A 15,484-nucleotide genomic window follows, 5' to 3' on the forward strand; every position below is an offset into this window, starting at 1 on the left:
TTACTGAATTTTGCAGTGTAATTAGGACTCGGCTTTAGGAAGAATAATCTAAGTGGTATTTAGGTTAGTTGTAATCCTAAAAGCATAAGTACCAATTAGAAGAGGCCATTGTAATGGCTGAGGAAATGAGAATTAAAGTCCTAAATTAGAGTGGTGGTAGCAAAAATAAGAGAGTTGAAGTGTGAGTGTGTGGTTGTGAGGTTTTTTGTTTGCTTTCTAGTTGCTTAAGCTGTAAGATCATGCATTTCTTATTTATTCTTTATTCATAGTACCTGGCAGAGTGCTTGTCACATTGAAGGTACTCAGTAAATATTTGTTGAATAAATGATTCTGTAAAGAAAACTTCCTTAAGAAAGCATGATTCCACTGTATTGAATTGCTTTTGGATTTTTTTTCTATGAAAACCTGATTTTGGTTGTGAAGAAAAAAATTGACCAGTTCACTAGCGTAATTTGCTAGGCATTACACAAGACATTGGGAGATACAAACTGTTTGGAGGTGATATATGCTGTGGTAAACGTATGGTGTGCATGCAGAGTGGGGAGTACTGAACTTGTTCCCGTGTTGAGGAGGGCTTACAGAGGCTGTAACATGTCGTCTGAGTTCTGTGAAGAGAAAGTAGGAGTTTAGGATGAAGGTTGTCTTTGGTAAAGAGATTAGCATGTATTGAAAGACTTATATTTTAGGCTGGACGCAGTGGCTCACGTCTGTAAACCCAGCACTTTGGGAAGCCGAGGCAGGAGGATCCCTTGAGGCCAGGAGTTCAAGACCAGCCTGGGCAACATAGTGATGCCTCTCATCTCTACAAAAAAAAAAAAAAAAAAAAAAAATGAAAAAAAGAAAAAAGAAAACAGAAAATATTAGCTGGGTGTGGTGGTGCCTGAGCCCAGGAGCCTATGATTGCACCACTGCACTCTAGCTTAGGTGACAGCGAGACCTTGTCTCAAAGTCTTAGAACTAGGTTTCCTCTAATTAGGACATTGTAGGGTAGCGTGTGTCAAAGCGCTGGAGATAAGTGAGAAAATAGTTAGCTAAGTGGAGGTAGTAGAGGACTTTGAGGTTTGGACTTTAGGCAGGCAGGCAGGGCCATCTAAAGTTTTAATAGGAGAGTGGCATGAGCAGGTGCATATGAGGAAGGTAATCAACGGCAATGTGGGGAGGATGTGTAATAGTTGAAGTTGAGAAATGAGGAGGGTCTGTATTAACTTCAGTGGAAGTAGATTGGCATGAAGGTTAGTGTCACTGCCTTTTCATATGTGCCCTAACTTACAGTAGCTCTAAGGAGCCCGATTACTCAAAAAAAAGGGTCTTTCTGCACATGAGTTTATTTCTTCCTCCTTACCTCCCTTCCTTTCCTCTGTTGCCCTTTGTTTTCTCCTTTATGGTTGGGAAAAGAAGTAAAGCACAAAGAATGGAGAAGAAGAAAATGTGAAAAGCATAGTAAAAGGAGAGAGAGATGTCAAATTCAAGATTAAGAAAAAAATTTTTTTTGAGATCAGGGTCTCACTGTGTTACCCAGGCTGGTGGAGTGCAGTGTCTTGATCTCATCTCACTGCAACTTCCACTTCCTGGTCTCAAGCCATTTTCCCACCTCAGCCTCTCAAGTAGCTGGGACTACAGGCACACACCACCACGCCTGGCTAATTTTTGTGTAGACGGGATCTTCCATGTTGCCCAGGTTGGTCTTGAACTCCTGGGCTCAAGTGATTGGCCTGCCCAGGCCTCCCAAAGAGCTGGGAAAATTCAGGATTTTTTTTTTTTTTTTTTTTTTTTGAGACGGAGTCTTGCTCTGTCGCCAGGCTGGAGTGCAGTGGCGCCATCTTGGCTCCCTGAAACCTCCACCTCCCAGGTTCAAGTGATTCTCCTGCCTCAGCCTCCCGAGTAGCTGGGACTACAGGCACACGCCACCACACCTGGCTAATTTTTGTATTTTTAATAGAGACGGGGTTTCACCATGTGTTGGCCAGGATGGTCTCCATCTCCCGACCTTGTGATCCACCTGCCGTGGCCTCCCAGAATGCTGGGATTACAGACGTGAGCCACCGCGCCCAGCTCCAAAGTGCTGGGAAGATTCAGGATATTATCTTGTCAGTTAAGATTGCCTATAACTCAGTCTCATTTCCCTTGAAGAAAATCTGGCCCACTAAAATAAATAGTTTAACGTCTGAGAGCCTTTTAACAAAAAACCACATTTTTATACCTGGTCACAGTAACATCACGCAAATCATTAATGTAAACATGAACTAGGTGTTAAATGTCTTCTCTCATTGTCCATAAAAATTTTTTTTATTGCTGATTTGTGGATCCAACATAGGGACCATTCATTTCATCTGATTGTATTCCTTAATTCTCTTCAAATCTAGAATAGTGCTGACACCAGTTTGTTGAAGGCAACAGGCCAGTTTCCTTGCAGAAAGTCCCACATTCTCATTTTGTCTGATTGCTCCTTTGATGTCATTTGGCCAGTTCCTCTAGTTTTCAAATCAAGGTGTAAACATTACTGATGTGTATTTCATACTGCACCACATCAAGAGACCCCAATATCTGGTTCTTCCTCCATAGTGTTGGTAAGATTGGTGAAGGGGGTAACAATTTATTCCTCCATTAAATGTTTTCTACCTTATGATCAGAAAGTAATCTATGTAGAATCTGTGTAGTGGTGGCTTTTAGCATTTCATTAATGCCAATATTCATCTAATGCTTTTAACCCAGTATAATCCTTTTTTTTTTTTTCTAAGGGTTTCACTCCTTTCGCGTAGGCTGGAGTGCAATGGCGTGATCACTGCCCACTGTAGCCCCGACTTTCCTGGCTCAGGTGATTCTCCCATCTCAGCCTCCCAAGTAGCTGGGATGTGCCACCATGCCCAGCTAATTTTTGTATTTTTAGTACAGACTGGGTTTTGCCATGTTTCCCAGGCTGATCTTGAACTTGTGGGCTCAAGCCATCTGCTCACCTCAGCCTCCTACAGTGCTGGGATTACAGGCATGAGCCACTGCACCCGGCCGTTTTTATAATCCTTGATTAATGTCGAATGGGAATTATAAAATGATGCTGCTTTAAAAAAATTCTTTCATACTTAATTTATTAGCTATCATTGTTTTGTAAAGTAGGGCTTTTCTTTTCTTTTTTCTTTTTTTGAGACAGTCTCTCTCTGTTGCCAGGCTGGAGTGCAGTGGCGCAATCTCGGCTCACTGCAACCTCTGCCTCCCGGGTTCAAGCGATTCCCCTGCCTCAGCCTCCTGAGTAGCTGGGACTACAGGCGCCTGCCACAAAGCCCAGCTAGTTTTTGTATTTTTAGTGGAGTTGGATTTTCACCGTGTTGGCCAGGCTGGTCTCAATTTCTTGACCTTGTGATCCGCCTGCCTTGGCCTCCCAAAGTGCTGGGATTACAGTCGCGAGCCACTGCGCCTGGCCAAGTAGAGCTTTTCTTAAACGGGGGCTGTTTGATTACTCTGAATCCAGTTCCTGCTGAGGCGTAACCACTTAAATCTTTCTTTTTAGTTACCTGTCTCCATATTGTAATAGCTGCTTCGGATAGTGACTGACTTGCAGTCCATATGGGGTCTCTTCCCCCATCTCCCCCTCTCTCCTCCTTGTCTTGATTACTATAGTAGTTTCATCTTTTACATCATTGCCAGCTCTTTTTTTGCAGCACAGAAAGGATTATGTTATCTCTCTTTTGTTTGGCTTGGTTTTTTGAGGTTCTCATAGATTTGTATTGATTCAGTGTGTTTCATTTCATTGTAATTATGATTCTTACTGCTCAAATGGTCATAGTTTGTCCTGTGAGGACCCCTTCTAGCTGGCTTCTGTATCACGTTGACATGATGACTCCATTAGACTTAGCTTTTTGGCACTGAAAGATGTCCCAGGCTCATTTTAGACATGTCCTGCCCATCTTTTGATTGGCCATTTTACAAAGAACTTTACTTTCTTGGTATTAGAGCTTGAAATTGACAATTTAGGAGTGCCATTATTCCGGAGGTAGTATTGCTTCTGCAACACTTCAGTAGACAGACATAAATTAAATCGTGAGTCTATATTGATATTCTCAAGCCAGTTTTAGTATTTGTGTGTGTATGGGGGGGGGGGTTGATGGGGGAAGGAAGAGACAAGGTCTCACTCTGTCACCCAGTCTGGAGTGCAGTGGTGTGATCATAGCTCACTGTAGCCTTGACCTCCCAGGCTCAGGTAGTCCTCCTGCCTCTACAGGGATGTGCCACCACACCTGGGTGATTTCTTTTTAGTTTTTGTAGAGATGAGGGATCTCCCTTTGTTGCCCAGGCTGGTCTCGAACTTCTGGGCTCGAGCAGGCCTCCCGCCTTGGCCTCCCAAAGTGCTGGGATTACTGGTATGAGCCTGGCCAGTGTTTCCATTTAATTTCCTTGATTTATAAACATGCTCTTTCTCTGGAAATCTTGGTTCCTTTGAATTTAACTTAATTTAGTTGTTTAAAACATTTTTTTGTAGAGACGAGTTCTTGCCATGTTGCCCAGGCTGGTTTCGAACTCCTGGGCTCAAGTGATCTGCCTACCTTGGCCTACAAAGTTCTGGGATTACAGGCATGAGCCACGTTGTCCAGGTTGTCTTGGGTTCCTAAGATGAAGCTAAAATGAGCTACTGAGAGACCAACTTTCCAGAGTTTATTCAGGAATAGCAGGGAATTGTAATCAGGGACACATGTGCTTTAAGGAATCGTAGGTGCATCCAGAGAGGTTGGGGTAAGAGGAAACTTTTAAAGACAAAGAGGAAGTCCAAGTAAGTTGTTTTGAAACAAAGACTGTTGGTTACAAGGGCTTATTGCAGGAGTTGGTGTTGGTTCATTGGTAGAGACAGCTGTGTCAGGCAATTGTGCAAGCAGGTTATCTAGGACACTGCCATTTTAAGGAATTCCTTGCATAGTGAGGTCTCCATTTGGTTAGAGCTTGACATTAGTCACTCCATTTTGATACTGATAACTTTTGCATTAACGTCATTAACAATGTGGTAATGAGTACTTATTTAGCAAAAGTTCGTGGGTTGTATGTTTCCTTAGTAATTGCTCATCTGGAAAAAGTCCTTTCATCTGGCCAAGTGTTAGAATATAGAATATTTTTTAGTTCAGGTAAAATTTACATAAAATGCAATGTACATGTAGACCTTAAATGTGTAATATGAGTCTTGATAAATATGTATATTCATATAAACCATACACCAATTAATATATTGAATATTTCCATCACTATAGGGGCAAGATGTTCTGATTTTTTTCGCCACAAATGCATATAAATGGAATCTCTTGGGTCTCTTATTTAATGTTTGAGATTCATTTGTATTTGTGTGTATCAGTTGATCGATTCTTTTTTTTTATTATTCAGTAGTATTTAGTGGTGTCAATATGTTAAAATTTGGTTATCCATTTGCTTTTTTTTTTTTTTTTTTTCCCCCTGAAAAGGAATCTCACTCTATTGCCTAGCCAGAGTACAGTGGCCCAATCTCGGCTCACCACAACCTCCGCCTCCTGGATTCAAGGGATTCTCCTGCCTCAGCCCCCTGAGTAGCTGGAATTATAGGCATGTGCCATCACATCCAGCTAATTTTTGCATTTTTGGTAGAGACAGGGTTTCACCATATTTTCCAGGCTGGTCTTGAACTCCTGACCTCAAGTGATCTGCCCGCCTCTGGCTGCCAACGTGCTGGGATTATAGATGTGAGCCACCGCATCCAGCCTATCCATATACTATTAATGAACATTTGGATTTTCAGTTTTTGGCAATTATGAATAAAGTTATTATGAACAACTATATTGTCAACCTGAAGTAATTGAAATGATCAGAATCCAGTTTCAAAGAGTTTTTAAATAAGAGTTTTTAGGTGAACATCTGGGAATGACTATCTGGGGAATATGAACTCCAGAGCACTGGGATCTGGGCTTCAAAGTTAAAAGTTAAGGGCCTGGGCTGGGTGCGGTGGCTCACATCTGTAATCCCAGCACTTTGGGAGGCCAAGGCGGGCAGATCACCAGGTTAGGAGATCAAGACCATCCTGGCCAACATGTTGAAACCCCATCTCTACTAAAAATGCAAAAATTAGCTGGGCATGGTGGCACCTGCCTGTAATCCCAGCTACTCGGGAGGCTGAGGCAGGAGAATCGCTTGAACCAGGGAGTCAGAGGTGGCAGTGAGCCAAGATCACGCCACTGTACTTCAGCCTGGCGACAGAGCGAGACTCCATCTCAAAAAAAAAAAAAAAGTTAAGGTGCTGCTTATTTATATAGGCAGGAAACAACGACATTTAATAGGATTCCAACATTTTCTCTGCAAGGTTGGGGCTTATGAGTTACAACAGTTTAGTTACAGATTGTTTTCTTTTCCATATAGCTTGTTTTTTTTTTTTTCTTTCCAAGAGTGTGTTTAACATTCCATCTTTTTTTTTGGAGATGGAGTCTCTCTCTGTCACCCAGGCTGGAGTGCAGTGGCACGATTTCAGCTCACTGCAACTTCTGCCTCCTGAGTTTGAGCAATTCTCCTGCCTCAGCCTCCCGAGTAACTGGGACTATAGGCACCCACCACCACACCCAGATAATTTTTGTATTTTTAGCGGAGATAGGGTTTCATCGTGTTGCCGGTCACGAACTCCTGAGCTCAGACAGTCCGCCCGCCTTGGCCTCTCGAAGTGCTAGGATTACAGGTGTGAGATACTGCGCCTGGCACATTCCATCTTCAACAATGTGGTAGTCATGAAGTTTTTGTTTGAAAGAGGAAAGAGGGAAATTAATCTGTAATGAATATCAGCAGTTAAGAGGAAGAGGAAAGACATCTTCCCTGGCACTCACTGGTTAGTCATTTACGACATTTTACAGAACAGTGTAGGTAAGAAATAAGGTAATTTATAATCAGAGAAGCAAAAGCTACAGCTGCCTAGGTTACAGTTGCCTGTTTAAGTGACTCAGGTTTCATAATCACATTCTCTTAAGGCTCAAAATATTTAACAAGTTCCAACAGCCTAGATTTTGAATTACTTATTTTTGCAATATACATATCTTTTGGGGTGTGTATATTTTCATTTCTTTTGGGTAAATACTCAAAGGTATATGTGCTGACTTACAGATTGAGTAATTTTTTAAAATAGTTTCAAGTTTTATTTTAGATCCAAGGGGTACATGTGCAGGTTTGTTACATGGGTATATTGTGTGACATTGAGGTTTGGGACATAAATGATCCCATCACACAGGTAGTCAGTAGATTCTCAGCCCTTGCACTCCTTTCCCTCTCCTCCCTCCAATAGTCCCTAGTTTTATTGTTCCCATGTTTATGTCCATATGTATGTACCCAGTGTTTAGCTCCCACTTACACAGTATTTGGTTTTCTTTTCCTACATTAATTCACTTAGGATAACAGCCTCCAGCTATATCCATATTGCTGCAAAGGATATGATTTCATTCTTTTTTTGTGACCATGTAGTATTCCATGATGTATATGTGCCACATTTTCTTTATCCAGCCCACTGTTGATGGCAGCTAGGTTGATTCCATGTTTTTGCTATTGTGAATAGTGCTGCGGTGAATATAGCAGTGCATGTACCTTTTTTGTAGAAAGATTTATTTTTCTTTGGGTATAGAACCAGTAATGGAATTGCTGGGCCAAATGGGTAGTTCTGGGCCAAACGGGTAGTTTTTTATTTATTTATATTTATATTATATTTTTGTTTATTTATATTTATATTATAAAAAATAATAAAATTATTTATTTATTTTTATCTGTCTATCTATGTATCTATCTATCTGTCTATTGAGACAGAGTTTCACTCTTATCACCGAGGCTGGAGTGCAGTGGTGTGATCTCAGCTCACTGCAAACTCCACGTCCTAGGCTCAGATGATCCTCCCAAGTAGCTGGGACCACAGGTACATGCCACCATGCTGGCTAATTTTTGTATTTTTTTTGTAGAGATGGGGTTTTGCCTTGTTGCCCAGGCTGGTCTTGAATTCTTGGCTCAGGTGATCCACCCTCCTCAGCCCCCCAAAATGGTGGGATTATAAGTGTGAGCCACTGGGCCTGGCTTAGTTCTATTTTTAGTTCTTTGAGAAATATCCAAACTGTTTTTCACAATGGCTAAACTAATTACATTCCCACCAGCAATGTGTACGTGTTCCCTTTTTTGGGCAGCCTCGCCAGCATCTGTTAGTTTTTATCTTTTTAGTAATAGCCATTCTGACTGGTGTGAGATGGTATCTCATTGTGGTTTTGATTTGCGTTTTTCTGTTTAGTTATGTTGAGCATTTTTTCATGTTTGTTGGCTGCTTGTATGTCTTGTTTTTTGAGACAGGGTCTCACTCTTGCCCAGGCTGGAGTGCAGTGGTGTTATCTCTGCTCACTGTGGCCTGGACCTCCTGGGCTCAAGTGATCCTTCTGCCTCAGCTCCCAAAGTAGGCTGAGGTGGGAGAGGGCCTGGAAGCTCTGCACCCCTGCACTGTTCCTCACCCTGTATACAACTTCATCTGTCTGTTCATCTGTATACTTTACCATATCCTTATAACGAACCAGTGAATGTGTTTGCCCACGTTCTGTGAGCCGTTCTAACAAATTAATCCAACTCCAGGAGGGAGTGTTGGGAACCCAGCTTTATAGCCGGTCATCAGAAATGTGGGTGATGACCTTACTTGTGTCTGAAGAAGAGAGGGGCAGTATTGTGGGACTGAGCCCATAATCTCAGTGGGATCTAACTCCGGGTAGATACTGTCAGGATTGAATTGAGCTATAGGACACTCAGGTGCTATATGCTGGAGAATTGCTTGGTGTGTGGGGAAAAACCTTCACACATCTGGTCACAAGCGTTTGTGTTAAGTGTGAGCATAGAGGAAAAACGGTTTGTCTTTTCTTTTACAGTCACTTCTCAGGCATCCCTGTTCTTTTCCCCTTAGATGTTCATTTTGAAGGTTAAGTAGAGATGGCTTTTCTTTTGCTTACTGGGGTGGGGGCGGGGGGTTGTGGCATATCTCCTGGCTAGGGGCTGTTAGGATGGGTGGATTTCAGTTCTGGTTTTTATTACTTTGTAACTACCAATCCTTTTCCCAGGGGGAACACTCAAATGTTTGATTGTCCCTAATTTTCACTGAACATGTTTGATTCCTGACTGAAAAATAGACCAGAGGCTCTCCCCCTTTCTTAGGGTTCTCTTTTCAACAACTGTTTCTTTTCACCTCTCTCCTACCCAGAGGAGGTTCAAATATATTTAAGTGTTTAAATGTAACTTTTTCTACTTGGTCTTTGTGGGTATCTTCATTCCACTTGGTTTTCTTAACTTTTATTTCTTTTCACTTTACTTCATATTCTGCTAAGTCTCTTATAACCCCTCACTGTGATTCCTATCCCCAGCTCCCGCTAACCCCCAGCATTCCTGAAAGTATGAAGTAGACTGGATTCCTGAAGGTTTTTTTTCTCCCTCTAGATTCTGGCAGACATTCAAAGTTTATGGTATACGTGTAGGCCGCTCTTTAAATATTCCTGGATAGTCTTTTCGTGGTTTGTAATTCTGTTTTGCACCACTAACTTTCCCAGGATGGCCGTAGGTTTTGTATGTTTAAGCTGTTTCATAAACAAATCTGAAAGCATATCTTTCTAATAAATACAAGGAATGCTTTGTGTTTAAGTGAAATAATTATTGTAAGGTCATGAACAAGTGCTCTGAGATCTGAAACAGGTAGAGAGATTTTTGTCTCATTGTGTCAGGATCAGTAGTGATGGCTGGCATTTGATTGGTAAGATGTTAACTAGTTAGGTGCTATCTGCCTGCTGACTCTGACTCTGGCCTAGCTATTTAAAAAAGAATTCTTCTGTAATTCTCCTTGAAAGTTTTCAGGTGTTTTTTGGAATACTTTTGTTATTTTAGGTAGTAATCTTCAGTGACATACTATACTTTTTAGAGAGCAAGAATTACTTGTTGATTTCAGAGCCTTGGGAAAGATCCTAAACTGCATGTATTCCTATATCCTTTCCTTTACCTAGTCTTCAGTGCTATACTTTGTTAGACTCCCAGAAAAATGGATTGGGTTTTTAGTGGGCATATGTCCAATTTGCTGTGTTTCTTTTATTCTAGCCTTTTTTTTTTTTTTACTTCCTAATTCTTAATCTCAGAGATTTGGAAAATAGAGAAGCACTGAAGAGATCTTCAGTGCCTTGGGGCTAAAATGATGAGTACCTTAAATTTTAAGACAGCCAGTCTCACAATACAAAAAACCAAGAAAGGGAATGGTTGGCTGCCTAGGCGGAAATCAAGACTGTTTGATAGAATGACCACAGGTACAGGGCATGGTTTTCAGATTTCTTAGTCCAGTAACACTTCCTGAAGTGTGATCAAACTGAACATTGATTCACACTAAGCTTACATGAGATTGATAAATCAGACTTTTGAACTTTCATCAATAATTCAAATGATTAATAGGACTGAAATACTAATCTCAGCTGGTCAGAGCAATTTCTTACCATTATTAAATTCTATTTGGGAAAGCTAATGAAGATCAGGTAGTTACTTTGTAAGTGGAATCTGGTCAGAATAGTGGCAGTTAGGTGATCTTAAGGGATGCTGTCATCAAGCTCTAGTAGCATAGAACAGAGCATTTTATATTTTCTAGGTTATTACTGATGTATGCATGTCATTCAGAAAGAGCACTTTCCTTACCATATTATCCTCTAGACAGAATGAACACTTCTTTGTGTTTGTTCTTTTGTATTGAATATTTTTTATCAGTCTAAAAACAGCAGTTATTATATTTCTATATTGAAGAAACTAACATATAAGACCAGTTTGTTTTATCTCACCATTTATATTCTTAAGCAGCTTTTTAGGATTACTTACTTACTTCTGTGCTTTGATTAAACAGTCAAAACCCATTTCTATGTTTGAAAAGTAAGCCGGGTGCGGTGGCTCATGCCTCTAATCTTAACACTTTGGGAGGCTGAGGCAGGTGGATCGCATGAGCCCAGGAGTTTGAGACCAGTTTGGGCAACATGACGAAAACAAATCTCTACAAAAAAATACAAAGATTAGCCTGGTGTGGTGGCACATGCCCGTGCTCCCAACTACACGGGAGGCTGAGAGGAAGATGGCTTTTGAGCCTGGGAGATGAAGGCTGCAGTGAGCAGAGATCGCACCATCACACTCCAGCCTGGGTGACAAAGTGAGACCCTGTCTCAAAAAAAAAAAAAAAAAAAGTAGTTCTATTTCCTGTCAGCAGGGAGGCAGCGTAGCATAATTAAAGTAGCTTTAACTTTTAATCAGACTCATTCAAAGCCTGACTCTGCTGTTTCCCAGCCTTGTAACAGTGGGCAAATTGCTTAAACCATTTTGAGTTTCTGTTTTCTGGTAAAATGGAGATAATTGCAACTCTGCAGGAAGAACTAGAAAAAACTGAATCTAGAGAGATAGGAGGAAAACCAAGAAAACAGATATCCTGGAAGCCAAGCAGTGTGTTTCTAGGAGGGGGTGATTATCTATATCAAATGCTGATCATAAGCAAAAAGAGGTCAGAGAAGTGACCATTGGAAATAAGAATATAAGATCACTGGGTTTCTTCTTTTTAAAAAAAATTTTAAAAAAAACATTTTTAGAGACAGGGTTGTGCTTTGTTATCCAGAGTGGAGTGCAGTGGCATGATCATGGCTCACTGCAGCTTTGAACTCCTGGACTCAAGTGTTCCTCCCTCCACAGCATCTCAAAGCCGTTGGGGTTATAGGCGTGAGCCATCGTGCCTGGCTACTGGGTTTCTTCTTGATAGTTTTTGGTGAAAGGTTGAAAACACTTACTAACTTGAATAGGTTTAACTGGGAGGAGGAGAATAGAAGACAGAGAACATACGCAATTCCTGAGGATTGTTTTTGCTGTAGAGAGAATGAGAGAAGGGAAGTAGCTGGAGCGAGAAATGCAGTTAAGACTTTTTTTTAATAGAGGAAAGAATAGCACATATATGTGTGCTGAAGGTAAAGATCCAGGAGGGAGGCATAATATGATGAGAGGAAGGAAGGGATTGCCAAAGCAATGTCCTTGAGTAGGCGGAATGAGGGGTGGATCGAATTGCACAGATGGCTTACGTGCTAAGGGCAGGGATAGAGGGCATAGGTGGGAGTTCGTAGAAAGGGCCCTTCTGGCATTCTGTTTCATTGCGAAAGTCAGGTCATCAGCTGAGAGGGAGGGTGGAGGAGTAGGTGTTAGAGGTTTGAAGACAGAAGTCATCTAGGAGAAGGGGATAGACTAGGAATTTATAGTATTATTTCTGGGCAGTATACAGAGTCTGAGGAATGATTGCTGACTGGCTCACTTTAAACTTACATGGTCATAGGTTTTTCTCCAGCTATGTTTAGCTGCATGGATATACAGAGTAGGTAGACAATTGGCTAAACCAGGATTATGATTTATCCAAAAGAATAAAAGTGAGACAAGAACAAGGGCTTTGAGGGAATATGCATGGGAGTGATGTTTTATTTCACCTAAATATTTTAGAATGTATCTATAATGGACAAGAATTTTTAAAAATCACATACAACCATAAAACTTTTTTTTTTTTTTTTTTCTGAGACAGGATTCACTGTCGCCCAGGCTGGAGTGCAGGGGCACAGTCACATCTTACTGCAGCCTCAACCTCCTGGGTTCAAGCGATCCTCCCACCTCAGCCTCCTGAGTTGCTGGGACTACGGGTGTATACTACCATGCTTGGCTAATTTTTAATTTTTTGGTAAGAGATGGGGCCCAGGGTGGTGCTGGTCTCAAACTCCTGGGCCCAAGCCTCACAAAAGTACTGGGATTACAGGCATGAGCCACTGTGCCTGAATCACAATACTTGTTTAATATTAACTAATATTTAGTCTATCTTCAGGTTTCTCTAATTTTCAAAATCAGAAAAACCAGATTTGTTTAAGTTGGAATTAAACAAGGTCTGTACATTGCATTTGATTGCTGTGCCTCTTAAGTCATTTATTCCATATGTTTCATTTTACTCCTCTTTTTCAGACCATTGATTTGTTCAAGAAATTTGGTCTTTTGTCATCTAGAACTTCTATATTCTGCGTCTGGATGGCTGTAATTCTTGTATTATTTTTACTTTAAAAAATTTTAATTGTGGTAAAATTCACAACATGATAGTTACTATCATAACCAAGTGTACCGTTCTGTAGTATTGAATATATTCACATGGTTGTGCCCTGTGGTGTTATTTCAAACATGTTCCTCTAGATCCCTTACTTTGTGTAAACTAGTATCAGATCTAGAGAGGCTTGATTTGATTCAGGTTCAGTTTTTAAGTTTGTTGGTGAGGGGTCAAGAACATAGGTGGTTTATGTGTACTTCTCATAGTGTCTTATTGGGAAGCACGTAATGTCTGGTTGTCCTAACGATGAGACTGATCATTGGGTTTAGGTCTTGTAGCCCAAGGGTTCTCAACCCTGGTGCTCGTCCATGGCGTGTTAGGAACCGGGCCGCACAGCAGGAGGTGAGCGGCGCATGAGCAGGCATTACTGCCCAAGTTCCACCCCCTGTCAGATCAGCAGCAGCAATAGATTCTCACAGGACAAACCCTCCTGTGAGCTGCACATGCGAGGGATCCAGGCTGTGCGCTCCTTATGATGCAACAGTTTCATCCCAAAACCACCCCACCCTCCCAAAATCTGTGGAAAAGTGTCTTCCACAAAACTGGTCCGTGGTGCCAGAAAGTTTGGGAACCGCTGTTGTAGCCTGATCTATCCATTTAAAAATTTTCCACTGATATTTTTTTCACACTTAATGGTTTTATTAACCATTGATCATTGCCTAGATCCATTATTTTCTTAGAGATTGTAAACTGATTATTTTCTAATTATGTAACTCTTTTTGGATTTATCGGCTAGAATTCTGTTAAAAACAGTCACTCACCTAGTTTCTGCCAGAAATGCAGGATAAATGTTTGATTCTTTTATTATTTATTTATTTATTTATTTTTTGAGACGGAGTCTCGCTCTGTTGCCCAGGCTGGAGTGCAGTGGCGTGATCTCGGCTCACTGCAAGCTTCGCCTCCCAGGTTCACGCCATTCTCCTGCCTCAGCCTTGCGAGTAGCTGGGACTACAGGCGCCCGCCACCATGCCTGGCTAATTTTTTTTTTTTTAATTTTTAGTAGAGACGGGGTTTCACCGTGTTAGCCAGGATGGTCTCGATCTCCTGAGCTCGTGATCCACCCGCCTCGGCCTCCCAAAGTGCTGGGATTACAGGCGTGAGCCACCATGCCTGGCCGATTCTTTTATTTTCTAATTTTCAGGTGACTGAGTTTTTTGATTTTTAGATAAAATTATGAATTCATGAAGTTCATAATGACTCAGTTGCAGTCATTCTTCTGATGTTCAGATTGTCTCATATTTGGTCAGTGGAAGCTTCTTCAAGCTGGCTTCTGTGTCCCCCACAGCTGCTGCACCCTTGTTAGCTTCACAGGTTGTTTGTATCTGTCTTGTCCTGCACTTGAAATAATCAATTTCTGCAGGAAGCTCCTAGTTTCTTTCAGTGGGAAATGATAGAGATTGTAATGTGGGTGTCCACCTTTAAAAGATGTGTGTTGGGCATGCTGGCTCACTCCTGTAATCCCAGCACTTTGGGAGGCCGAGGCGGGCGGATCATGAGGTCAGGAGTTCGAGACCAGCCTGGCCAATATGGTGAAACCCCGTCTCTATTAAAAATACAAAAATGAGCCTGGCATGGTGGTACACGCCTGTAGTCCCAGCTATTTGGGAGGCTGAGGCAGAAGAATTGCTTGAAGAGGTTGGAGTAAGCCAAGATCATGCCACTGCACTCCAGCCTGGGTGACAGAGTCAGACTTCGTCTCAAAAAAAAAAAAAAAAGAGGTGTTGTGGCTTTTGTTTATTTGATTTTTTAGAATACTGATTGGTTTCTTTTCTTAACAGGCATGCCCAAAGAAAAATACGAGCCCCCTGACCCTCGGAGGATGTATACAATTATGTCTTCTGAGGAAGCAGCAAACGGAAAGAAATCCCATTGGGCAGAGCTTGAAATAAGTGGTAAGACATGGAAGCATGAATTTATGGTATGGAAATTAAGATATGGTAGTAAACTGAGTTTTCTAATGCCAATACAGGAAAGAAACATTGATTTTATATTTTATAAATGTAATGTATTTATAAATGATTGTATTTTAGTAATTTAGAAGCAGAAAGTTTCAATGAAAAGAATATGATATGAGTCAAAATTCAAAAGCCATTCATTGAATATTTTCTCAGTATCAGTGTCCTCTTACAAAATACATAAATGTAAAATAATAACAAGGATGAAATGAAAATAACACATGAAATGCTAGTGCCCAGTCATGTATTTGTTCTGGTATTTGATTCTCTGATAAAGTAGGATGGAGTTTTTGCATTGTCAATGATAGATTTCTAGTGGGGTAGGAATGGCTGATCTGTATAGGTTTTGGGTAGGTTTATTTCTCCTTATTTTCTTCATTGGCTTCTGAGTCTGAGTCACTGAGGACAG

General features: G+C 41.1%; 1 protein-coding gene across 8 annotated transcripts in view; it reads left to right on the top strand.

Annotated features, from left to right (window-relative positions):
• Nucleotides 1-15,484, top strand: part of CNOT6 (CCR4-NOT transcription complex subunit 6) — an 81,914-nt gene that overhangs the window by 16,424 nt on the left and 50,006 nt on the right. For all 8 annotated transcript variants that reach the window (XM_063665408.1, XM_063665407.1, XM_063665411.1 and 5 more), the window contains one exon: nt 14,899-15,012. In XM_063665408.1, coding sequence (XP_063521478.1) covers nt 14,901-15,012 — 112 coding nt within the window. In that variant the 5' untranslated portion in view covers nt 14,899-14,900. The remainder of the gene's footprint in view (nt 1-14,898; nt 15,013-15,484) is intronic.

This window comes from Pongo pygmaeus, chromosome 4 (genome assembly GCF_028885625.2).
Source record: "Pongo pygmaeus isolate AG05252 chromosome 4, NHGRI_mPonPyg2-v2.0_pri, whole genome shotgun sequence".
Taxonomy (NCBI): domain Eukaryota; kingdom Metazoa; phylum Chordata; class Mammalia; order Primates; family Hominidae; genus Pongo; species Pongo pygmaeus.